This window comes from Ambystoma mexicanum, chromosome 2q (assembly GCF_040938575.1).
Source record: "Ambystoma mexicanum isolate Mex_15411 chromosome 2q, UKY_AmexF1_1, whole genome shotgun sequence".
Lineage (NCBI taxonomy): Eukaryota > Metazoa > Chordata > Amphibia > Caudata > Ambystomatidae > Ambystoma > Ambystoma mexicanum.
The window spans coordinates 336037507-336064784 of record NC_090924.1 but is presented as its reverse complement, the minus strand read 5'-3'; the positions used below and the strand labels follow the sequence as shown (position 1 = coordinate 336064784).

General features: G+C 49.0%; 1 protein-coding gene across 3 annotated transcripts in view; it reads right to left on the bottom strand.

The window, feature by feature from the left end:
• TRAF7 (TNF receptor associated factor 7) overlaps positions 1–27278 on the bottom strand; it is a 932052-nt gene that overhangs the window by 345539 nt on the left and 559235 nt on the right. For all 3 annotated transcript variants that reach the window (XM_069647334.1, XM_069647335.1, XM_069647336.1), the window contains 3 exons: positions 22891–22939; positions 21444–21571; positions 13461–13543 (listed from right to left, as the gene is read on the bottom strand). In XM_069647334.1, the coding sequence (XP_069503435.1) occupies positions 13461–13543; positions 21444–21571; positions 22891–22939 (260 nt within the window). The remainder of the gene's footprint in view (positions 1–13460; positions 13544–21443; positions 21572–22890; positions 22940–27278) is intronic.

Below are 27278 nucleotides of genomic sequence, written 5' to 3'. Positions count from 1 at the left end.
ACTAATTGTCCCCTTCAGCCTGAACTCCTTGCTCCACATTCCGGGCACAACCGCAGTCGCTGGCCGTTGATCCTATCGTCCACCAAAGCCACTTTAGACGCATGGTCGTGGGCCCGGCACAGGAATAAGCCTCACAAGGGCTTAGGCCCTCTCCCCCAGATCTTCTGGAACCTGGACTTGTCGCCCGGAATGGATATAGCAAACTTTAGCAGATAGTCCAAAGGGGCCCTCCGAAACCCTCTCACAGCTCTATGACAATAGCACCCCACTCTGCTTTGAAGAATGCAAGACCCGATTCCAGCTGACCGAAACAGAGAGATTTACATACGCCCAGATCAGGCACTGGATCTCACAGCCAACAGTCCTACAAGGGGCATCAAGGGTCCTCCACCGTCTAGAGCATGCACTACAGGAGGGCCCCCAGCGTGGGCTGATCACTAGGCTATACAAACTACTTCAGGAGGTCATGCTGACGACCAAACCACTGTATATGGCCAGGTGTGAGGAGACCTAGGGCACCCCATCGAGGACCAAACATGGGTAAATATTTGGACAAGGATCAATTCAGCCTCTAGGTGTATCACCAACAAAGAATGTGCATTGAAACTCCTCCACCGATGGTATTATTCTCCAGACCGTTTGCACCACCTTCAGACGTCTTTGGACACGGCCTGCTGGAGGCGATGTGGGGCATGGGGGACCTTCTTCCACATGTGGTGTGGATGCCCCACAGTGCAGGCCTTTTGGGAAAAGATCATACACATTTTCGAGGACATAACCCACCACAAACTCCCTATGGACCTCGGAAGTGATCCACCTGGGAGTATCAAGACTGGAGTGTTACCCCAGAGGAGGGAGTACTGCCAAACTGCTTATGCAATTGCTCCTGGCGGCCAAAATAACGGTGGCCCAGAAATGGAAAACGCAGGAAGGACCTCTGGTACCCAAAAGTGTGGGAAAGCCTGCTGGCCGAGAAGGTCATGGCATAAAGGATGGAGCACTACATTGCTTCACAGACTGCTGGCCCCCGGTACTGGAGTATCATAGCTGGTTCCCGGCACTAACTTTTCAACCGCGGCTGGCAACAACATTTCTAGGATCTTAGAGGTCCTCGCCCCTTGCCGCAGCGTTGATGGCCCACAAACTCCAGACTTCCAGGGGCAACCAAATAAAGGGACACGGGGAGGAAAGGGAGAGGTATACTAATTTGTGCTACGCTATGTAAGGGACAGGATGTCTCACGCGTTTACCGTTTATATATATGTTTCCACTAAAACAAAGTTATTTTAAAAAAGGAACAAGTTACTTACCTGTAACTGTTGTTCTCCAGCATGGTTCTGGCATAGATTCACATGCTCATGATTATTCCCCGTCGTCAGGCTGGGAATCCTCGGTAAAGAAAAAAACAGTTTCAGTTTCACTTCTGAACTGTCTTTCTCCTAACAACCAATCACTGCTCTCTGGGTCATACTGCCCACAGCCAATAACTGCCCTCTACCTAAGCCCCTCCTCTGGCAGCCATTGTTAGGGAGAATTCTCAAAAATGTGCTAATTCCCTTCACCTTAGAGACACCCAGCAACTTTGCTGGATTTTGAAGACTTGATTTTTTTTACCTGGAAAGAGTGTGAGCCTTTTTTCCCACGCTTTCAGGTATTTTGATGCGTGTTTTACTCTTGTGTTCTTGGATTATGGAGTTTTAAGATAACTCCATAGGCATCTTTTCATGTGTGTTATACAGCACCCTCAGTGCAGTGACACAGGGATGTCTTTTTAGACATCCCAAAGGTTTAAATACCTTCTCTGGGATAAACTACTGTTTCCCAGAGAATGTAAAGTTAAATTGATTTTACTTTACTAGACACAGCACACACTATCTTCCTATAAAGTGCTGGAGGGGTTACCCAGTATCCCGTGTCTAGAAATTCATGTAGCAGTCAAATGCTACACTTTTCTACCAAAATGGCTGGTGGCAGTGGTTTTACAACAAACTACCACGATTTTTCCCGACCGCGAACACCGGTAGATAAAAATCGCGGGAGCCATGTTTTTCAAGTTAGCACCTTAAGCCCCTTTGTTTAAACGGGTCCCGGTCTTCTTTTTTCGACATTTCTTTTTGGAAAGGTCCTTGTAGTGTTTGTCTGTGCGCGTCAAACCAGGTTTGGTCCCTTTGTTTCTATGCCTTTGGCGGACTTCAGGACTGAAGACCGCCTCTGGCGTCCGAGTGTCTGTGGTGGGCAGGAAGTGAGGGATGTGCCCGAAACTCCCTGTGCTTAGTCTCCTAGAAGACCCAAATACACTCTGGCGTGATTGGCTGGCTGACTGGAGAAAACTGTTTAAAAGGTGAGTCTCTTGAACTAGAAAGCAGACTCGACCACTGGAACGAAAGAACAGAAGACGAGCTGGAAGAGAACGGCCGCTGCAACTCCTGGACCGTTGGTTTGCCCGGTGAAGCCCTGCTCCAAGTCCGAACTGCCATATTCACCTCGACAGAGAAGCCCCTTCAAGGAGGACATCTTCCTTTGAGTTAGTGGGACCAATCAACTTGTAAGCCACCTGGATACCATTCTCGGAGCTGGTTAGGATTACCCAGGGGGAAGGACGCCAGCTTGTGTGCTTGATGAACAGCTACTCGAACAGCAGTTACTCCATTTTGTCTGCGTTTTCCGACGATCCCGTGCAGTGCAGGAGTCCCCCGACGTCCTCCCTCTTGTCCCTATGCCGGGGCCAGAGCCTTCACCGGCGGGAACGAGTGAAACAGTCCTTTGACGAACCCCTTGACCAATCAATGCGACCATAACGATGATCGTCCAGGAGATCTGGTGTAGCAGAGATAAACGCCAGATGAACTTTGATGGAAGCGTGGGCCAGTCCTGCCTTGGCCAACGACAACAAACACGGAAGCACCTGCGGAGCAGTGACTCGCAGAGGGTCGATCTTCTGAGTATGGCACCAAACGGCAAACCTCTTCCACTTGTGCCCGTAGCATTTGAGAGTAGACGAAGCTCTGGCCTTGGGCGAGCACATCCTTACAATCCGCTGGCAGATCGTAGCCCGCAAACTCTAGCGCTGCAGTAGCCAGGCCTTCAGGTTCAGAGATCCTGGGTCGTGGTGTACAATCTTGCCTACTTCCCTGGCAAGAAGTTCTGCAACCGCTGGAAGCTTAACTGGAGGGGACGCTGACATGTCCAGAAGGTCCGGGTACCATCTCTGTCTCGGCCACGCCAGTGCGACGAGGATCATCCTGCATCGGGACCATCGGAGTTGATTGACTAATCAAAGCAGAAACAGCAACGGAGGGAACGCATACAGAAAGGGGCCGTCCCAGCGGAAAGAGAACACGTCCCCTATGCTCCTCAGCTGGGGAAACCTGCTGGCGAACCTCTGGAACTTGGTGTTCGTCGCTGTCGCAAACATATCGATCTGGGGATTGCCCCTTCTGCGGACAGGTGATCCACTTGGTCCTGCCGAAGTTCCCACTCGTGGCAAGAGCGCAGCTTCCTGCTGAGAGAGTTGGCGACTGTGTTCTTCACTCCTGCGAGGTGAAATGGGATGAGGAACATCCCCTGGACTACGGCCCAGTGCCAAAGGTCCTATGCCTCTTTGGAGAGCACAGGGGGATCTGGTTCCCCTCTGCTTCCTGATGTAGAACATCGTGGTGTTGTTGTCCGTGAAGGCCCGTACCACCTTGCCCTTGGGGGACAGAAGGAAGGACTTGAGGGCCCAAAACACTGCCCGCAGCTCCAACACGTTGATGTGCAATGTCTTCTCCTCCCGTAGCCACAGGCCTCTTGCATGAAGACTTCCGTTGTGCGCTCCCCATCCTTCCAGGGAGGCGTCCGTCGTGACTGTCTCCTGATGAGGTGGGGTCTAAAATCCACACCTGCGGACAGATGTACGCACACTCCCCACCACCGTATCGCTCGACGGAAACTCTCGTCGAGTGTGAGCTTGTCCTCGAAGCTTCCCGACACTTGTATCCAACGGGCGTCGAGGAACTCCTGCAGTGGACGCATCCGTAGCCTGCAGAGCCGAATGAGGTATATGCATGACGACATCATGGCGAGCAGGGACTTGATGGACCTCACCCTTGCAATCTTCAGGGGCAACAGCCGTTGTACCTTGCCCAAGATAGCCGCTATCCTCTCCTCCGACGGAGATGCCAGACATGACACTGTGTTGAGTCGGACTCCCAGAAACCACGTGTTCTGCGATTAAATCAAGCAGGACTTTGCATAGTTCACTGAGAACCCCATATCGGTCAGGAGTTGGAAGGTCCTCGCTGAGTGTTCGACAGTGATTTCCTTTGAGCTTGCCCGGATGAACCAGTCGTCCAGGTAAGGGTAGACGTGGATCCCTCATAGACGCAGCTGTGCCGCCACCGGCGCCAGGTACTTGGTGAAAACCCTTGGCGCCGACTTCAATCCGTTGAACTGGTAATGTTGCCTTTGAACCACAAAGGAACTTGCGGTGGCCCTTGTGTATGGGGATGTGGAAATAGGCATCTTACAAGTCCAGCAACGATAGAAAATAACCCTCTTCCAGCTGTCCTAGCACATGCTGAAGAGTCACCATCCACAACTTTTGAGACTTGATGTATTTGTTCAGACGGCAGAGGTCCAGGATGGGCCTCCAACCGCCGGTCTTCTTTTTGACGAGGAATTAACGAGAGTACACTCCGGAGCCCCGGAGCCTCTTTGGAACGAGCTCTATCGCACCCTTTTTTGGCATGGCCTGCACATCCAGCAGAAGCTGAGGGACGTGGTTTTCCTGCCGGGCCACTGGTGGTATAGAGAGACACTTCAGTTGGAACTCTAGGGTGTGTACGTGGGCGAGAGCGTTCAGCACCCAACGGTCGGTGGAGATGGTCTTCCACACGCTGACTAAGTTCGCCAGCAGGCCTCCCACCAGGGTGCTTGGGTGGGGGCCTGACGCCATGGCCGGTTCAATCCTGTTTTGATGTCAAAGCACCAGCATGGGGGCCTTGGCGATGACAACGTCCTCCTCCAGATTTTACATGGCCCCTGTAGTTCTCCTGGGCCGACGAGCGGGAGGGTTGACGGTAAGACAAAGCACCTCCCCTGAATCCTTTGGAAGAACCCTGGAATTTCCCTCCAGAGGTCTGAAAGGATAGCCGCCGTTGCTGAAGGGTGCCCAAGACACGAGCTGTCTCAGTGTCCACCTTGATGGCCTGAAGAGACTCGTCCACAATCTTCCCGAACAAATTGTCCCTGTCGAAGGGCATGTCCAACACCTTCGACTGAACGTCCTGGTGGAAATTAGTGGCTCGAAGCCAACCCCGCCAACGAAGGCAAACGCTGTTGCCCATTTGGCAGAAACCTGTGTCAGCGATGTCAGTGGCCACCGTAATGGTGTGGTCCGATGCCACCTCACCTTCCTGTAGGATCTCCAAAGCTTCTGCCCTCTTGTCATCGGGAAGGAAGTCCAGGAGGGGAGCGATCTTCAACCAAAGCTCTGTATCGTTAATGCGCCACGATGGCGAGGGTGTTTGCGGCCTTGATGCCAACGTGATAACTCTTAGCCCCATGGCATCCAACTTCTTCCCCTCACTGTCTGGGGCGGAGGAGGCCGCTGACGAGGAGGCGCCCGGAAATGTCTTCTTGGTCGCTGCAGAAACCACAGAGTTCGGGACGGCTGGGGCCATAAGCACTTGGGAGTAGAGTCCGACACCCTGTATTTCTTCTCACAATGGCCCCTCTTCGCCGGGGCTGAAGAAGGGTTCTTCATGATGGACAACCCTTCGTCCCAAATGTCATCCAAGAGCGGGATCGAAAGTACAGTCTTCGTCTTTGCCTCCCGGCGCTGGTAAAGGAAACTCCCTTTCTTCTTCTCCTCAGGGACAAGCTGGAACAGATCCGAGGCCCTCGAGATCATGGCGTGGAACGAGCCTATCTTGTCAGGCAGTGAAGATCTGGGTGGCGTAGACGGGAGATCCACCAATCCGCCGTCGTCATCATCCTCGCCCATTGTCGCTGTGTCTGGATCCGTATCGTCCCTCAGTGAGGAGGCGAAGGGTGGAAAGGAGGCGGAGGGTGAACTCTCATCTTCTTGGATGGGGGCTCCTCCGATGGTCCTGGTGTGCGGGCGGGGCCGCTGGCGCGAGATGCATCCTCATCCGGATCTCCGAGCATAGGGTATGTAGAGCAGTGAGAATGTCCACTGAGATGTCTCCAGGTGGTTTCTGAAGTGATTTATGAGGCTGCGGGGACGGAGGCAAGGGCTCCGCAAGAATTTGCGGCTTAGGCTGGTCCTCCAAGCCCTCAACGCCCTGTTGCTCCTCGTCGTCATCTTCGTCGCCCTCGTTGGGATCCTTCCCGTAGGGCCTGCTCTCGACGCATCGTTCTTTCTGGTGGGCCCAGAGGTTGGTAAGCTCCTCAGAGGAGATATCCGAGCCCTGAAGGGCTACCATGCCCCCTCCCTTCTCTGCGACCAAGGGAGACTGTTTCGGGGAAATGATAGGCATCATCTTCTCCGGTGTCTTTTCGATGGGTTGAAAAGAGGACTCCCTCCTGGCAGGCAGGGATACTCTTGTCTTTGGGCCGTGCCCTACGGATCTGCCTCTGCGCCTCGTCAGATGTACCTGGGCCTTCATTGCCTTGGTCGAGCCTGAGGCCTTCACCTTACAGGAGGGTCTGAGCACTGCTTCCCCTTGGCCTTCTCAGTAAGGCCTGTTTGGGTCTTCTCCAGGAGTTTGCCCGGATGGTCCGACTTCCTCTTCTTAGAAGAACTTGAGCGTTGGCTCGTGGTCGAAGGCGCCGTAGATGCTGTACTCGCCCTGCCGCCGCAGAGCCCGTCGCAACTGCACTCCCGGTGGCAGTGGACTTGTGGTGCTTAGCCTCATGTTGGGCCCCCATGGGAGGGTCGTCCTCAAAGGTCTTAAAAGACCGCTCAACCTTATTCTTCTGGGCAGGGGAGGCATGCTGCTGGGACTCACCCAGAACAGGGGCCATGGCCCGCAGCCACTCGTTGGGACGCCTGCTTTGGTCGTTCAGCATGCGGGGTACCATCTCCTGACAAGACGCACAGTCATACTCCACGTACGTCGGGTCAGAGTGCAGGCAGTAAAGGCACAGGGAATGTCCGTCGTCTGAAGACATTCCGTAGGTTGAAGCCGGTGCAAACGCATCGCGTCCTTCTTCTCATCCTCCATGTCCATGCGGCGTAGGTCTTGAAGAAGCTTTTGGAATCCTCCAAGAAGAAACTCGATGTAATTCGCCCTTGGGGGGTGCTGAAGAATCAGAAAACGGGTCCCCGTTGATCAGAAGGTAGATCGATGGAGCTTGAGGCTCGATTAACCGAAAAAATAGAGCATAACGCTTAGAAAAATGGCAAAACGCAGTAAAGGCTCGAGAGCTATAGCACGAGGACTGCCAACACTTGAATGTGCGGTAAAAATCTGAAGATGGCTGCCAGAGGAGGGGATTAGGTAGAGGGTAGTCATTGGCTGGGGCAGTATGACGCAGAGACCAGCGATTGGTTGTTAGAAGAAAGACAGTTCAGAAGTGAAACTGATTTTTTCTTTACTGAGGATTCCCAGCCTGACGACGGGGAATATTCATGAGCATGTGAATCCATGCCAGACCACATGCTGGAGAAAAGTTAAATACTTCCTGCTTTGAACAGTCTTCCTCTGGAACTCTGACTGTGCCTGCAACTGAACCCTATCTCACCCAGCCTACAGCTGGCACCTAGACCAGTAGGGTCCCTATACTGCCTCTGAGTGAACTCATGCAATGGAATAAAGGAAGGAGCGGATAAGAAAAGGGTCCTTCCTTGAAAAGACTAACAAGTGTGCAAAAGTTACTTACTTGTAAAAGAAGTTGGTTGCTAACTAACTCTGAGAGTGCACAGTTACAATACTTACCTTGAATGTGCGTTGCACTATTCTGAAAAGTATACATAAGATTAAGTTACCTGTGAATTGGTTAAGCCTCTTCCCCAAAGGTAATGCTGTTGGCTTCACTTTACTATTCCTGTTAGGATAGATGTATGAATCCCGCAATTGGGTCTTGCTTCACCCGACTTGCTGTAAGCCTGTCCAGAATAATTCTTCCTAAGGTTATACTTACCTTTAAGTTGCTGATAGCCCCTTTACAAAGTACATAGGTTTTACTTACCTTGTGTTAGCTGTGTGCCATCCTAAAACATGTTAAAGAGTTATTGCTGATCTCAACCTGTGTTACACTGATCTTAAAAAGCAACTGTAATAGAACATTACAACATTAGGCCTTACCTGCCTAGAACAGCTCTGTGCAATTCCTGAAAAGTGTTCCTTTAGGTGTAGCTAACCTTGGTCTGCCTAGTGCATACAACATTAGTGCAAAGAGTTATTGCTCATCTTAGCATGTGTTCTCCTGAGTGGGAAAGCAGATGTAATTGTATCTTACACCAAAAAGGTCTTACTCAACTAGTATAGCTGTGTGTTATCACAAAAGTATCAGAGGTGTATACTGTTCCTCGAATCTGTGTTCCACTATTCAGAAAAGTATATTTCCAAGTTGGTTGACTATGTGATTTCCCTGTCGAGTGTCACAGCATAACTGACAGGGTCTACTACCCTTGTATTATTGTTAAGTAATCTGAAAGTAACTTGAGGTTTTACTCCCCAAGAATAGCTGTGCCCTTTATTGAATGTGTACAGAAAGGTCTTGCCCCCCCCCGCTAGAAATACTGTTAGGTGTTCTAAATAAGGTCTGCGCTTTGATCTGTGTATTTAAAGCATAGTGTTGTGTTTTTATAATGTGTTTATACGCTTTATGAAAGTACTTACTTACCCAAGCATCTCTTGGTCTACTTGCATATAAAATAAACTCTTCATTTTTACAATACATAGTGTGTCAGTGTTTCTTTGTGCTGATTCTACAGCCCTCTCTCCATCCTAAGGTAGGTCTGGCTGCTCGGTCTACGCTACCATGAACTCAGGTGGTACAGCCCTATACTAAGAGTGGAGTTTTATACTGTCTCAGTAGAATGGTTTTACTAAGCCCTTAGTTGGACTTCAGGAACACTGTCCTTAGACCCTTGCCCAAATTTCCAAAACAACTCAGGGGTTCCCTTCTTCAAGCTTCAAATACGGATTCTCAAAACACCAATGTTCAGCTTTATCGTGTTTCAAAGTTGCTTTCACACTTTTCTTTGTTGGGGCGTCCTGGTCTAGGCGCAGTGAACAGGACGCACGGTCCACCCATTATAAGTCAGGCAATCAGTTTCCCTTACCCAGCTTTCTACCACTTTGGAGAATTACAGGGTTTCACCAGTTCTTAGATTCAGGGTTTGCCTTTCTTGATACTACTTTGGTTCTCCTTTCTATATTGTACTTGCTTGACTTTCATTTACAGCTTTGTTTTGAGTGATCAGCATTTTGCTCACAATTTACTGGCTCCCCTCCGGCTGCTCGTTCATAGCTTTCACTCTCTTATTCACAGTATTCTTATTTTGTGATATTTTCACAATGTCCTTTGTTCGTCAGAGACTTTTGAACATGTATCGCTTAACGTGACCACTCTGACACAATTTTTCTGCTGTCTTAATTTGCTCTGTTACTTCACTCAGAGGCTTTCGAGAGCGTGCCGACTTCCCACGACCCCTCCGCTACAATGTAATCCCTTTACTTACATACACGCACAGAGTTTCCTTGCATTTTCTTGAAACTCACCCAGCACAACGTACTTTTCTTCGGTTCCCTCTGGAAGATGTTTGAGGTCAGAGTCTCGCCGCCTGCCCACCAGATATCCCGGGATGGTTACTGCCATTCAGGGGAACAAGCAGTTCTTGGCCACAGCAAAGGGACCAGGGCCTTCAACTGTACCTTTCTCCCGCCTTCTCCGGCTCCTAGAGACACGGCTCCCTCGTAACGCAATGACAGCTTCCCTCACTCTTCCGCCCTCAACGTCTCGGCATACCGTTCTCTTCTGTCTTGGCACGGGCTGGGGTGGCTCTCCTGCTGCTCTCTCTTTGCACAGGCTTCTCGCTCTCATTGCGGTTTGTGGACTCCACCTTTTATACACCTGTGAGTCTTTAACAGGCTGCAGGCGTGAAGTCCCAGGCTCAATTGCCAGACCACAATTAGTCCAATTAACAGGACATGCCTGGCCTTCAGCCCTATAGCCTTCAGGCTCCCTCTTCATCGTCTCAGGACTATAGTGGTGTTTCCTATAGGAAATCTTCAATACTCTTGGGGCAAGTTTCTTCTTCTCAGTACTTGGTCTGACTTCAAGGGGAAAAGTAGGACCTGAACAATATCCTACTGAGGCTGAGGGAGGGTTGAATAAGTTAATGTTGGGAAAGGGGGAATACTGTGTCTTGTCTTCAGTTATCCTCTTTCCAATGCCCAAGGACCCTCCACCAGGTGATCCTCCCTCATTAGTCCAACCCAAGGTCGGATCCAAAAGTGATGGCCCTTCCCATGCCACCTGAACAGAAGATCCCTGGGGAGTAGAAGTGAGAGTACCTTCAGGTTTCTCACAGGTAGCACCTACTATGCCCGACGGCCCATTTGTGACCCATGACACTGCCCTTGCAACCCCAGGTTCAAAAATGGCAAAAGTAGAGCCTTGGAACAAAAGCAAAACAGGGCTCTTGAGGAAAAATAGTTACTTTCTGTTGTTCTCATCCCTTATCCCTCTTCTAGCCATTCTGCAGCAAATCAAAGGCTGTTATGGTAATACAGCTGGGACATGGTGTGGGAATAATCACCCTCTGTCCATCTCAATACTTCCCAATAGCCACCACCAGGAGACTGGGGTGAGTGGCTGGACTCTCGAGCATCCTATTCCCTACTGGGGTGAGTGGCTGGACTCTCGAGCATCCTATTCCCTAAGCCCCATTGTGGGTCCAGTACCAGCCACACAAAGGACCGCAACGTCTGATGACTCATCTCCCCTATTGGAAAGGCAACATTGCCTGCATTAGAGTTGCTATTAGTTCCTCTGAACTACATTTCCCAGAGGTCATTCTGCCAGCGGCGCGTCAGCGCCGGCGTGTGAGCGAGACCAGTTTTCACTGGGAGATAAAAAGCCTGTGTGGTTACATTGTCATTTCTGTGAGAAGCATTGCGTCACTGATAGAATATTATTGGGTTGTGTGTGTTGGTTAAGATCAGAGTTTATTAGGAACTGCTGTATTCCACGAAACGTTAAGCTTTAGCCATCTAGCTGGGTGTGATTTGTTCTGTGTGCTGGATGCCAAATTTTGTGTTCTGCTGCACTTAAAACTGAAGCCTTCATACTATGCTCATAATCACAAGTGTGTTTGCAATTTTGGTGTGGGAGTACACCTAGATTTAAAATAAATTGTGCTTTTAGCTACTTTTTCACAAAATTTAAGAATAGAAATCTTCTCGCGCTGCATTTCAAGTGCTGTTGTACTCCAGTGCACTTTTCTTGAACATTGCCAGCATTAGAGTTGCTAGTAGTTCCACTGAACTACATTTCCCAGATTTCCCATCGTTCATCTTCTGCTGGCGGCGTTTTCACCATTTTTTGTCCGGGCTTGTCCTGGTGTGCTGTGGGGTTATCCGAGTGGTAACTTGTGTGCTTTTTTGCCATTTGCAGAGGACAGCAGGCCTATTGAGGTGCATTATTATGATGTCTAGTGAGGCTGCACTGCAAAGGAGAAGGGCAATCGTGCGGAGATACTGTGATCTTGCTTTATCGACAATGTGTGACCACCATATCTACCCCCGTACAGCCCCCCCATGGGTCTTACTGGGAGTACAAACCTCAATGGGCCCCTGGCAGCGGACTCCACAGAGGAAATAGGGGTCAAGGGGCGGCCCCAGTGGTGTTCAGTGGCTCAGAGTGCCCTGGTAAGCGAGGTGTACGGAGGAGTCATCTCTAATAACTTTGCTCGCTCTGAGCCGCAGTCATTTAAGAGACTTGTGCCCCGGAGAACTCTGGGCCTGGCCCCTCACTGTTCAGGGATATGTCCGGTGGCAGTTCACTAGGAGTGGATAGTTTGTCAATTAACACCCCTAATCCTTCTTAGGGATCCATTGTGTCAAATGTGGTGGGCAAAGGAACTATGAACTCCAGTTGTTGTGCTAGCTATAGCGGCAGGTATTCCTGGCGTAGGAATGCTGCAATAGGCTTCTTGGCTAATATATAAAATATAGGCGAAAGCGGCAACCTTGATGGGTTCCCCGGCATATATTCCAGACCTCATATCTGACGGACAGATTTCACTCTGGCTATTGGTGATGTGTACAGTAAGACGACCCACCGAATGAAACATTCACTGAGCCTGAAACATTCCCTGTATACGAAGTCGAAAGCCTTGATGGCGTTCAGGGATGCCACCACGTAGTGTTCTCCTCGGGTTAGTTTTGATAGATGATATGCTGAAGCCTGTGGAGGTTTAGGGCAGTGCTACAACCCGGCACAAATAACTCTCAGAAGTTGGGAACAGTGAAATACACACATACCGTGAAACACTGAATGCTCAGATTGAGTTCTATAGGGCCCCAGAGCAATCATGCAGCAAAATCCTGTCTGAAACACTGGGCCCTATATATACCATTGAGGTATCCACTCAACATCAACACTAGTATCTCATGCAACCAATCGGAGCTGGTCCATCACTCCTGTTTTGTATGGGAGGCTAAATGCTGATTGAGACTGTACAAATCCATACATTCCTCTCAAGTAGGAACTGTCAAAATGTGTACCTGAAGGTTGCGGTTGACCTTTGAATTCATGGTTGAACCTAACAAGTAGAATTCAGTTCTATAAAATACTCACAGAATCTTTTCTCAACTGCATTACTTGTTATCTGCACAAAGTAATTTACTTACCTTTAACAAGATGTAAGGCTTAAGTTCAAAATAACCTATGTGTGCACAATCTTTTAGTCAAAGTAACCCTCTTACCCTGTAATCTTGTCTACCATGTTCCCCTTCTAAGAGTTGCCACTGACCTTTAAACCACACAACCAACAGGTAAGCCTGGACGAGTTTAAGAAAGCAGTTAGCTGGGTCTATGAAGGTATAGCTATACCCTGAACACAAGGCTGAAAGAATCCTCTCTAACACTCTCAAGGTCAAACTAAACAAACTGCTGTATAGCATGTTTCCTCTATTATATCAACATCATCTTAAAAGTAAGATGCAATTCTTTAAACTATTGACTCACAGAAGATATAGAGGGTGGTGTTGCATGCTTGTTCTGTGGCCAGGTTATGACATTCTGATGCTGAAGGTAATGCTGTTTTTATTCAGTGAGTGATGCATTTCCACACAGAATCAAAACACTTCATGTCAAGAGGGTGAAGTGAAAGAGAAAATGCTTTACATGCAAGCCTAGAAAATGTGCATGTCTCTACAATCTGTGCTATGCAGCACAACTGTTTGCCCATTTGTGACCAACTATGAATGTTACTTCTGCAACCCCCACCCCAGAGTGCACATGGTAGGACCATGAAATTGGGTTTTATTCCATTCACTCACCCTTGTATGCAGAGAGCAAGTACAATGCCATCATGTCCTTCCAAAGTCTTCTGACACTTGTATGTAGTGCAGGTATCCCAGACCTAACAGGGGAGGAGAATCAATGGAAAAATCACGCCCTCAAAGAATTGATGGAGACACGACACCAGAGTATGGAATTGTGACAGAAAGGCCAGACTGTAAGACACAAGAGCATAAGCACAAGTAGTGACAACAGGGACCCATTGCAAGATATCAAAGCACAACAAGCAGTGATAGCAAGTTCCAACTATAAAACATGGTGGTCAACCAAGAGCACAAGTAGTAATCAGGCCTGATACCAGGACGTCGGAGCACGAGAATAAGCTATGACACTAGAGTTGATGCCAGGACACCATAAGCACCAACAGTGAAATCTGGTCCGTATGCCAGCAAGGTAGGGAACAAGGATGAGCAGGCACCATAAATACACGGTTGATGACACTAGTGTACAAATGTAAATTGGTGATATAAGGAGTCAAATTTAGTACCGGGTTTATAAGCACAAACAGTGAAACCAGTCACTGAAATGTCTGCTCTGTACAGCAGATCATGACAACAATCAGTGACAATTTCCAAGACGCCAGGGAATAAGAACAGCAACAACAGAAGACATTGATTTCTGGGCCTGTCTCTAGAGTGCTAATTACGTACAAAAATCAGCAAGAATAAAATAGATTTTAGGACAACAGAGCATTAGCATAAACAATGAAGGCAGGACCAGATTCCAAGACAGAATGAGAATGAAAAGAAGCAGAGATAGAAGGATGATATCCCAAGACACCATGAGCACAAAAAGTGACGCAATTTCATGCTTCATGTCACCAGGGCAGGAGGAGCAACTGCAATAGCCGATTCCCTGGTATCAAGGCATAAACACAACCAGTCAGAATAGAGCCGGATAACAGGAAATCAGAGCATAAACAAAAGCAGAAACACTTGGGCCAGATTTCTAGGCGCCACATGAGCAAGCAGTGACTAGCAGGTGCATCCCTGCATCCCTTTCCTCCATACTTTTGGGACATTCCGTCCTGTGGGACGGGACCGGAGCACTTTTGTAAAAAAGCATCAAAGTGAAAATGTGTCCTTCTCTTTTTACTTGGGGTACGATGTGTTTACAGAGCGCCCAATAGGTAGGAGGCAATGAGGGGATGGCATAAGCTTTCATGTTGACCCACGAGCTGCAAAGTGGACCACCTCTGGCGTGCCCCATTGCTGGAAAAGTTGGAGATGATTTTGCTGTTCATCTCACACTCGTAACGGATGCCGACTGGTGCCTGAATTAATCTGCAATCACATTGAGGTGACCCGGAATGTGTGGAGCCTGGAGCCAAACAATATACTGGATGGCCCAGCCCAAATTTGCATGACAAGGTCCACAAGGAGACGAAAGTCTGTGTCGCCCTGCTTGTTGATGTAAAACCTCACTTTAAGGGAGGTATTCAAAAAGGCAGCTGTGGCCCGCAGAGGTTGGGCCGCCATTATCACACACCAGGGACGAACTGCGTCACAGGAGCAAGTGAAACAATAGTCTCCCCAGGGGACTCAGGGGCCTTGCGTGCCATCCTAGCCTTGAACAAGGAACCTCGGCAGAGTCGGTACTGGCAGATCTAGGGTGTTTACTAGACACGTCAGGGGCTACCCAGAATAAGTCTCTAGTGGAGGGTCGTCGGCAGAGCCGGTACTGGAAGGTCCGTGGTACGTGACTGCCTTCCTTCGCCCCCTCAACAGAACTGGTATCAACACGGCTGGGTGCGCGGAAAGGATTAGGGATATACCTTACAGCCAAGAACCTTGATGAGGGACTCAATTCTGTTGGTGACCGATTTAGCACCAAGCAGGGGAACCTCAGGTTTAACCCTGGTTTTATAGCCACCTCGAGAGGGGCCTCGAGCCAAGACTCGGTACAGTTAGCTCAAGATGGAGAAGCCTCAGGGCAAACCCTGGTATCTAAAGCCACAGCAGAACTGGAGTCAGCCTTAGCCCCAAATGGGGAACCTTGGAAGAAGATCTGGTATTGGGAGACCACTGCGGGGCCCCTCAAGAGTAGTTTCCGGTTTGTCTCCCTGAGCCGAGACCAAAAAGAGTACCCGAATCTGAAGTGTTCTGCTCCCACAAAAAACTGCAGATATTTCATATGCGGGCTCCAAGTCAGAATGTGCATTTACGCATCCTGGAAGACCACCAAACTGAGTCAATCGCCCTTCCAAAGAGAGGACTTTGTTTGGCAAGGGTGTGATCAACTTGAATTTCTCTCAGAAAGATCGAAGATAGTGCGCAGGGCAGCCTAGTTGAGCACTGTGAAAGGACAGCAGTACTAGCCCCTCCTTTGCTCCATGAGGGGAGCAGTCTGTCGGAAGAGAGGTTTGAATGGTGGGGTAGGAGGAAAGGGCAAGCGAAAACTTGCCTAAATGATGGAAAAACCCCACCAGTCTTCGGTGATGGTTTGCCACGCCTCCAGATGAGATGAGATTTGTCCTCCCACCGAAGTGTAGTGTGACCGACAAAAAATAATATCATTTGGTGATTTGTCGGCAGGGAGATTTATCTGTCCCTGTAGAGGAGGCTGACGGCCGAGAGAAAAGCCAACCACCTTGACGCTGCCGCTTAAGGAGGGGCTACCAACAGAAGTTTCTGATCGGTGCGGACGGCGACCCTGAAACCCCCTGATCCCAGAGAAAGAGCGAGTCTGAGACCCTAACCTCTGTGTACAACGGGCCTTAGCTGTAGCTGTCGTCAGGACCAACAAACGAGTCCCTGTTGTCCACGTAGTGTGGAAAAAACTGCTCAGCCCCAAAGAAAAAGCTCCCAGCACCAGTCGACATGAAAGTGGATGTAAGGGAGGTATCCAAAATGGCTGCCGTGGACCAAGGAGAGTGGACCGCCATTTAGTCAACACCTGAAAAGAATTGCGTCATAGGAGAAATTAGGCAACTGTCCCCCCAGGGGAGTCAGGGGACTTAAGAGACACTTAGCCTTGAAACAAGGGTCCTCTGCGAGCCGGTGCTGGCAGATCTAGGATGTTTAGAGGACATCCTAGGAACTGCCCCAGAATTAGCCTCCAATGGAGGAACCTCGACAGAGCCAGTACTGGAAGGCCTGCTGCTGATCACCTTCTTTACCCCCTCGACAGAATCAGTACCACCACACCCCGAGCGTGGGACGGTTGAGGAATGTATCCTACCGACAGGACCCTTAGAGGATCCCTCGACTCAGTCAGTACTGTTTTTATAGGAACCTTGGGTTTTAACCCGGGACATATAGCTCCCTCAAGAGGGGCCTCGAGACGTGGTTCGGTGTGACAAGCACCAGAAACCTCAGGGAGTACCCTGGTATCAGTGTGGAAAACTCCAGAAATTGAGACCTCAGGGCGAACCCTGGTATCCAGAGCCAAAGACTACCTAAGCTGAACCTTAGCACCCAAATGGTGAACCTCGGAACCACGTCTGGTTTTGGCAGGTCCTCTGGGGGACCCTCAGATAACACTCTGGTGCGCCTATTATGCCCTTGAGGCACCTCAGGGGAATCCCTGGTAATGCTACACAAGCCTTGTCCTTGTTCTCCTTGACCTCAGCGCCGCGTTCGACCTCCTCGACCATAACCTACTCCAGAAAGCACTAAAAAAGACCACCAACCTCTCTGACGAAGCCATCGGCTGGATAATGTCTTTCCTAAAAGATAGGATATCTGGGGTCCATTGGGGGGACAAGTTCTCCTTAGAAAAGGAAATCCTCTGTGGAGTCCCGCAAGGGGCCAGCATGTCACCACTGCTATTCAACCTCTACCTGAGGTACCTATGCCTTGTCCTCGATCACATCAACACCTATTTTACAAACTACGCTGACGACACACAGCTGGTGTTTGAGTTAAGTGGCAACTATCATAAAGACATTGAGCAACTTACCACGATTTACAACAGCGTGGAGAAATGGATGGACTCCAATTGGATGTGCCTCAATGGAAAAAAAACTGAGCTCATGATATTTGGCTCATCTTCAGCTAGAGCTAAATTATCTTCCACCTATAAGTCCTTCCAGATCAAAGACACACCCATGCCAGTTCTATGTAAGGTTAAAACCCTCGGGATGATGCTGGAAGCATTACTTGGGGCAGATGCCCAAGTGCAATATATAAAAAAAAACTGTGCATACCATCTTAGACTAATAAAAGCCATTACACCCTTCATATCAGAGGAAAACTGCGCAACCATAGCAAGAGCGACTATTATGGCACGCCTTGACTATGGCAATGCTCTAGTCCTGGGTGCCTCCAAGCAGTGTCTGCAAGCTTACCAAGTTGTCCAAAACAATGCGGTTAGAATTGTTAAGCTCAAGACCAGATCAGAGCACATCAGCAATTCCAGAAGGGAGCTTCACTGGCTGAAGATCGAGGACAGGGTACATTTTAGCCGGTCAAGTGGCACAGCGAGTAGAGCGCTCGCTTTGACATCCGTGCAGAGCATGCTAACGCAGGTTCGAATCCCGGCGGGGCTAAACTCAGCCTTTCATCCTTCCGAGGTCGATAAATGAGCACCACACACCGTGGGTAATAATAAGCAGCGCTCAGATACCTGAGGATTCGTAGCGCTATATAAGTGCCAAATTATTATTATTATTATTTTAAGACCCTAATCATCGTGCACAGATGTATCCACGGTAAAGCCCCTGCTTCCCTTAAAACCAGGATTAATCCATATGTTCCTAGTAGAACACTTAGATCATCTAACCTTGGTAAAATCACAGTGGCACCATACAAAATCAAAAGCGCTCTAGGCAGATCCTTCCCGACTATCGCAGCCTCTCTCTGGAACAACCTCCCAGACCGCATAAGATTGGAAACTAACAACATTTGCTTCCGCAAACAGGTGAAAACCCACATTTTCAAATAAACAACCTTCTTTGTCAATGCCTAGTTCAGAGTAAACAGAGCCGGGGTGGAACAGGAGTGAAAAGACACTTGAAATACATCCTCATAGGGTCAGAGTGCATGAGCATCTGAACCTTCCCAAAAAACTCATCCTCAGCCGAGGGTTTAGGAGGATGGTTGCCAGGAGGGTCCACCCCCCGGCTAGCTCCACATAGATCAGAGGGAGCGAGACAGTATGAGGCAGCGGAGCCCAAGCACGCCGGTCAAAGAAGGGCGGAATGGGTTTCTATTGCCGAAAGGAATGCTCCCAGCACCAGACGCTGCAAACATAGGTGTAAGTTAGGTATCCAAAATGGCAGCCGTAGGCCACGTAGGTTGGGCCGCCATTTTGTCGCCACCTGAATAGAACTGTGTCACATGTGTAGCTGAGGCAATTGCCTCCTCAGGAGAGTCGGGGCTTAAGTAACACTTAAGTCTTACAAGGAACCTCGGCAGAGCCGGTACTGGGTGGTCTTGGATGCTTAGTCGACATCTTCGAACCAGTCTCAAAATTAGCCTCCAACGGAGGAACCTCAGACAAGCCGGTACAAGAGGGAATGCGGTCCGTGACCCCCCCCTCTTTGCCCCCTCGACAGAACCGGTACCACCACAACCCTGAGCGTATAACGGTTGAGGACAATACCTCACCGACAAGACCCTCAGAGAAGGCCTCTCAGATCTGTCGATATAGACTTTAGCCTCCCCAAGAGGAACCTCAGGTTTCATCCTGCTACGTAAAGCTGCCATAAAAGGGGACTCGGTACAGACTTTAGCCCCCACAAGAGGAGCCTCAGCTTTCAACATGGTTACAGCGGGGAAAGCTCCAGAAACGGAGACTTCAGGGTGAACCCTGTTATCCCAGCGCCAAGTCGAACTGGGCTTAACTTTATCACCGTGATGGTGAACCTCAGAACAATGTCTGGTACTGGCAGGTCCGTCAGAACCCTCGGAGGAATCTCCGCACGCCCGTTAGGCCCTTGGGGCACCTCAGGGGAAACCCTGGTGACAGAGATACAAGAAAGGCTCTTAAAGTACTCCCTCATGGGGTCAGAGTGCATAAATCTCTGAAACATCCCGAGAAAGGCATCCTCTGACGAAGAGGCTGCCAGGAAGCAAGACCATATGCAGTAGTGGCATCCGAGCACGCCAGTCATATGAAGGGCGGAACGGATTCACACTGTTGTGTGGAAAAGGTTGTCCACCGAAAAGAAGATTCCCAGCAACCGCCGTCAATAGCGTGGGTGTGAGGGAAGAATCCAAAATGGCTGTTGTAGACCATGCGGGAAGGGTCGCCATTTTGTGAACATCTGAGGAGAACTGCGTCACATGTGTTGATGAGGCAGTTGACTCCATAGACTTGTCAGGTTGACTTGAATGAAATTTTAGCCTTGACCCAAGGATCCTCGGCAAAGCCAGTACTATGGGGCCTTGGAGATTTACTGGACATCCTGTCCCTTGAATTAGCCTCGAAAAGGAGGAACCTCGGAAATGCCCGTAACAGAGGAGTTACGGTCGATGACCTCTCCCCCGTGCCCCCTCAACAGAACCAGTGACTTTGCGAGCACGGGAATGTTGAGGAATCCACCTCAAAGACAAGGTCTTAACAGGCCTCTCTGTTCTGTTGGTACACACCTTAGCCTCGATAAGATGAACATCGGAACAGAGTCCGGTCTTAATAGCTCCCCCGAGAGGGGCCTTGAACCGTGGTATGGTACAGAAAACCTCAACAGAGGCCTCAGGGCGCAGCCCGGTATCTGTGTGGGAAGCGCCTGACAAGGAGACCTCAGAACGAACTCCGGTACCCAACGCCTCAGCACGACTATGCTGGCTATTAGCAACTGATCAGTGAACCTCGGATCGTGATCCGGTATAGGCAGGCCACTCGCGGAAACCCTAGGGGGAAACCCTGGTACGCCTACTAGGCTTGAGAGGCACCTCAGGGAAAACCCTGGTAGCAGAGCTTTTGAAGCCCCTCCTGGACCTGGAGGACCCCGGGAAGGAGTCCCCCGGCCAGGGTGCCCTGAAAAGTAAAACTTACCGGGCGTCTCTTCTTTCCGTCGATGAAGAGTTGGAAATGTGATGGAGGAAGCTAAGGAGGGCGGTGTTACGGCCGCGTGCGGTACCCCGCGTAAAAATAGAAGGACACATTTTCAATTTGATGCTTTTTTACAAAAGTGCTCCAGTCCCCTCATACAGGACAGAATGTCCCAAAGGTATGGAGGAAAGGGGACGGGACGTAGGAGTAAGAGGAAATCAAAAACACGTAAGGCGTTCTCCAATGATATATTTATCCAAGCAAAGAGCTCCTTTTCAAGAGTGAGTGATGCTTTCAAATACACCTTTGATGGGGCAGCAGATGCATGATAGAAAACAGCATTTCAGGGACCTACATTGAGAGTACTCGCTATGGGGAGACTCACTCAACAAAGAAAAGAGCACGCCTTATAAAGAATGCATGCCTTTAGAGAACCTGTATGTTAAATGCATGTGTTATCTAGAAAGATCACCCTGTAGGGAGATCTAGGCACAAAAAAATAAAAGTGTCCCATAGGACGAGGGCATGTATTGAGAGCACCCTCACATGCAGATCAATGCAGCAAGTAAAATGAAGCCCTTAAGGAGCTAGGGACACTTTGAGCACAGCCTCCTTACGTGTAGATGCATGCACGGGGGAAAGCAATGACTTTTGGAGGAAGCCGCGGTTTGAGAACAGGTCTATCAAAGTGGCCTCTAACAGGGAATTAATACGTTGAGAGTGCTTAACAATCAGGAAACCCCTTATGGGGAGATGCATGCATCAACAAACAGATCACACGACAACCATGCTTTCAGAGCTTACCTCCCCTCCTCTGAATGTTGAGAAATGTGCATTCACTTAAACAGTTGTATTGAAATGCTTGATTGGGTAAGAAAAACCAAGGATTCCCCAGTGGAAACACTCTCTAATGGGGTATGAAAGATAAGATCCCACCTTTACATCTAGATTAGAGGTGTATGTAGTAAGGCTCCTGTGCCAGTGCACACTATGGCCAGATGACACGCAAAGGGTGATGTGCTTACCTTTATAGTTTTATCTGAAGAGCCGCTGAACAGCAAGTCACCGATGGAGTAAACACAAAGGCACCATACTGGACCCTGGTGCCCTACAAAGGTGCCCTTACACTTGAATATCTGCTGCGGATCGTAGGCTGCAAAATGGAGACAAAAAGAGGGAATTAGATATGCGACTTGAAGCCAAAACGTGTCTCTACATCCTCGTCCCAAAAGCTGGATGATAAGTTGGTGGGATCGTGCCAGTGGCAAGGTGATATTTCTCCAAGAAGCAGAGGCCCAACATCTAAAATGCAGGAATTATATACTCTGAGAAGCTGTCTCCACACTATCGACCTGGCAAAGCCCTCAACTGGCGCTAGTCAACGACCCCCTAAATGAATCACAGAAAACCATCAACTTGTGCTTTGGAGAGACCTAGACCTCTCCAAGTCAAAAGAGCTCCAAAAAGTGACTTTTGCTGAAATCAGGCTTGGAGCTTAAGGACTTTAAGGAGCTTGCCTCTAAAGACGGTCACAAATCAGAACCAGATTTTCTTTAGAGTAAGTTAAGATGCCAACATTTCTGAAGAAGGGAGCGATACAAGGGAAAGAGAAGCAGAGATAAGTGTGGTGGGAGAGGGAAAGTTGGAAGATAAACAGGTGAATGTGTTTGAGAACAAGGGGGTGGGATAATTAGGAGAGGTATATCTGGAGGAGGGAGAGCTGGTTGAGAGAGGAAACCAGGAAGGGCAGCATCACGACTCAAAGAGAATACAATCTAAGAAATATTAACATGATGGAAAGAAATTCAAAATAAAACAGTCCTGATGAAATACTTCCTATATTAAGGAGAGTATCTACCGAAACTAATAATACAAAGAAATCGTGAAGTAAAAATAATTAAATACAAACATTGGCAAAGCTAACAGTTTGGACATTTGTGTAGGCATATGATAGGCATTTGCCAGTCACTGCCAAAATGTACAATCTAGGTACGAGATGGCAACAGTTGGAAATGGTGTGACTACCTGGGCATAGGATGTCATTGTTGGCAAAGGCCTATCTGATGGCCAAAACGACTATCTTTGCTAATCCTTTTTTAATGCACAAAACAAATTAAAGGACAAACATATTGCTTAAAAATCAAGTGGCTGAAGACACATTGGTTAAGATAATTTTATTACATCAGGAACTGTAATTTACCCTAAAAGCCCATAGTTTTATGTTAACGCACAAAAAAGCTAGCCCATGAGATCCTAGGATGTTGTGTTTTGGATGGGACCGGCCATGAGGATTACAAGAGCCATTGGTGAGTAAAATAAAAAACACCCACACGTTGTGGGTCTCTCCCCACATCCCATCTCCATTTTTCTGTACTCCTATTCCAATAGTTTTCACTACATAAGTGGTGCTAAGTTGCCACCAAAGCGTACAAATTAAAGGGAATTATATATTTTTTGAAAGTGCCAACTTACATCCCAGAATTCCCATGTTCAGCCGAGCATTGATGTGGGAAAGTTCATCCTGAAATTGGAGACAAACATGGAATGTTAGGAGGTTCCCATTGGTTCATTAAGCATGAAAAAGGTATGGACTTCTAGACCGAAGAAGTATTGTGCACACCTATATGGAGATTTCAGACACAATCAAAACTGCAGCTTTCGGAACTTGGCTTCAACAAGGAATAAGTTACTTACCTGTAACTCCTGTTCTCCAGGATTGGTATCTTTCATAGATTCATATGCTGTGAATATTCCCCACTGTTAGGCTGGGAATCCTCGGCAACATAGAGCAGTTTAAACTTAAACGGAATTTCAGTCCCTTTTGTGGTCTAGTATAGTCAACTTTGAGCCATACTGCCCACAGCATTGGAACAACTCCCTCAGCTCCAACCCTGGTGGCCATCTTCCGATTTTGGCATAGCACACGTGAGTGGCAGAATGAGCCAAGAAGGGCCAAGTGGGGTAGGTGGGCGTGTCGCTTGTGAAGACATGCATTACTTACCGTAAAAGCATTTCTGATGATTGTATCTGCTTAGATTCACATGCTGTGCATATGGTCCGGCATCCAGTGGTAACCGCAGAGTATTGCATCTCGTCTTTCGGGGACCGAAACGGGACGTCGGCATAGGCGTGTCTGTAACACTATCGCTATCGTGACGTTTGTAGTACCCAAAATCCCTCACGCACCGAGGTCCCGCCGATTTTATTTTTTCTGCCATGAGGGAGCCCAAGGCTATAGTGAGAGTACATAAAGAGAGAAAGTAGTAAGACGTCTATGTTCCTTCCACCCCGAGCGGGGAGGCAGGGAGGGCACATGTGAATCTAAGCAGATACAATCATCAGAAATGCTTTTACGGTAAGTAATGCATGTCTTCTGATGCTTGTTAATCTGCTTAGAATCACATGCTGTGCATACACTAGCGAGCAGTACCCGGAGTTGGAGGTGGGTTGTGAGAAGGAACAGTAGAGAAAAGATGTCTTAGTACTGCTTGTCCCACACGAGTAGAGTGTGCTCTAGGCTTGAAGGGCAGTTCGCTCTTTACAAGAGTGTAACATAGTGTGATGCATTTGACAATCCACCTTGAGATTGCCGATTTAGAGACAGGATCCCCTTTTGTACCAGCTGCCACTGAAACAAAGAATTGTTTAGTCTTCCTCAGTGGTTTAGTTCTTTCCATGTAAAACATGACTGCCCTGCGCACGTCTGGTGTGTGAAGGCTTCTTTCGGCCATGTTAGTAGGTTTCTGGAAGAACGTGGGTAGTTCGATTGACTGGTTCACATGGAACTTTGAAATAAATGTATGCGCAAACCTGGGGTGTGTGCGCAGAACTACCTTATCTTTGTGGACTGTGACAAAGGGGTCTGAAACAGAAAGAGTCTGTAGTTTGCTAACCCTTCTGATAGAAGTGATAGCCACTAGGAAGGCTGTCTTATAAGGCAGATCTTTCAGACTTGCTTTATGCATAGGCTCAATGGGAGCTCCCATGAGCCTGGTCAAAACCACATTCAGGTCCCACCCAGGGGCTGGATGAGAGATGGGAGGATAAATCCTCTCAACCACTTGCATAAAGGCTTTAATTACTGGTACTTTCCACCACAATACTTTTTGCTGTGATGTGGTGTAGGCTGGCAGCGCAGCCAGATGAACCTTTAGGGAATTGAAGACTAACCCATTGTCCAACAGATTGGTTAGATACAACACAAGGTGTGAGGGTGAGCAATCGATGGGATTGACGCCCTTGGAATTGCACCAGATCACAAACCGTTTTCATTTGCTGGCATAGCAATAACGTGTATTAGGCTTTCTCACTTCCCTGAGCATGTCCATGCATCTCTGAGGGAGTTGCAGGTGTCCTAACTCTATGATCTCAGGAGCCAGGCTGCTAAGTTCAGAGTTTGTGGGCATGGGTGGAGGGTCTCTCCTCTGTCCTGAGACAACATGTTGTATGGGCAGGGCAGTTTGACTGGTGGGGAGAGGGGCATCTCCATCAGGTGAGCGAACCAGGGTTGGCGGGCCCACATGGGGGCCACCAGTATCATGGTAACTGGTTCCTGGTGCATCTTGTGCACTATCTTGTTGAGAAGGGGAGTCGGCGGGGGGTGGGGCGGGAAGCATAGACAAATTTCCCCGACCAAGTTATCCAGAGACCGTTCCCCTTGGATTGGTTCTGAGGGTACTTGGAGGAGCAGTCTTGGCATTGGGCGTTCTCCTGAGTAGCATACAGGTCGATCTCATGGAAACCCCATTCTGCGAAGACGTTGGACCCAATGTCTTCGTGCAGCCGCCATTCGTATTCTTCTGGCAGAGGAAAATCTCTGCTGAGTACGTCTGCTAGAAGATTGAGTTCCCCTGGAACATGTTGGGACAACAAAAACATCTTGTGTTTGAGAGCCCATATCCAAATGTTCTGGGACAGTTTGGATAGCCCTGGAGAGTGAGTGCCCCCCTGTTTGTTCAGGTAATACATTGCTGTAGTGCTGTTAATGCTTTGAACACCGCTAGTAGCTCCAGTAATTTTATATGATTGGACGCTACCTGAGGGGACCACACTCCGTGTGCTGTCTGCTGTAGCAGGTGAGCCCCCCACCCCATGAGAGATGCGTCTGTCGTAAGAGTGGCTTCCACTGCAGGGGTGGTGAAGGTCTTCCCCTTCAAGAGGTTTTCTCTTGACCACCCCTGCAGAGTGAGAACAAGGGCTGGCGAGACAACTAACAGATCTTCCCATTGTCTGCTGGCCTGACACCACTTGCTGTTGAGCCACTCTTGCATGGGACACATGCACAGCCGCGCTTGGGGAACCAAGTATATGCATGACACCATCATCCCTAGCAAACGCATGGCTTTGCGTACTGTCACCTCCCAACTGGCTACATATTGAGGAACCTGAGAGAGCATGTTCTGAACCCTCTCGCTGGAGGGGAAGACAAGGCCGTCTTCCGTCCGAATTAGCGCACCCAGAAATTGTTTTACTTGGCTGGGGACTAAGTTAGATTTCTTTTCATTGATTGAAAACCCCAGGCTGAAGAGGAGATCTACTGTTTTTTGGGTGTTCGAAAAACAAGCGTTGAACGAGTCCCCCGTAATGAGACAGTCGTCGAGGTAAGGGTAAACTGGGAATGATAGTCTGCACAGGGGTGCTGCTGCCACTGCCAGGAATTTGGTAAACACCCTTGGCGCTGAGGCGATGCCGAAGGAGAGTACTTTGAACTGGTAGTGTTTGTCCTGAATCATGAACCTTAGGTATTTTCTGTGCGCTGGCAACATTGAAATATGAAAGTATGCATCTTTCATATCCAATGTTGCCATGAAGTACCCCTGTTTCAGCAATGGGATCACCTCCTGTAGTGTTACCATGCAAAACTTCTGGGGCTTTATGAACTTGTTCGCTGGGCGCAGGTCTAGAACAGGACGCATGGTGAGATCCTTTTTGGGTACAAGGAAGTACACTGAATAGATACCGTCGTTTACCTGAAGAATCAGGACGGCTATTATAGCGTCCTTTCCCAGCAGAGCTTCCGCATCTTGGATGAGGATCTGCAGATGGTCCGGTGAAAGGCGTCGTGATCGCAGCGGTCTGAACTGTGGAGGTCTGGCGAATTCCACGCAATAACCGCGGGCGACCGTCTTTAAGACCCACTGGTCTGAAGTTATCCCCTCCCATGCCTTGAGGAAAGATGTTAATCGTCCCCCCCCGACCTGGTAGACATGGGAGGGGACCTGGACTTGGTGGTCCTTTCTGACCAGAGGCTGAGGCTCCTCTGGGATTGGGGCCTCTGTCTCTACCTTTGCCACGTTTCTGACCCCTTGGGGGGTAGTAGGTAGGGCTTCCGGATGCTTGATTTGTGTTGAAGTTATCGTGCCGTAGTTGTTCTGAGCGGCACGGGCTTGTCCTCGAAAGGACCGCTGAGAATTATTACCCCTCTGGGAGGAGGGTTTCTGTGTAATCTGGTGCAAAGACCTAATGGTCTCGTGCTCCTTCTTGGCCGTCTCCAACGCTTCATCCACTGCTTTCCCGAAGAGGTTAGTCTCTTTAATGGGTTTGTTAATGAGAGAGGCCTGGGTCTCAGGTCTGAAGCCCGACGTGCACAGCCATGCATGTCTTTTTAGAAGAGTACCTTGTGCAAGATTCCTGCTTGCTGTTTCTGCAGTGTCCAGGGTGTTCTTTACCACATTCTGATTAACCAGTTTTCCCTCCGAAACAATGGCGAGAAGCTTTGTTCTGGCTGGTTCAGGAACCTCCTGGAGGCCTTCTTGGAGCAAGTTCCATTGGGCATCAGCAAAGCTTGCTGATAACATAGTATTATTAGCAACCCAAATGGTGTATTCAGCTGCTGACGTGACATGTTTGCCCAGGCCATA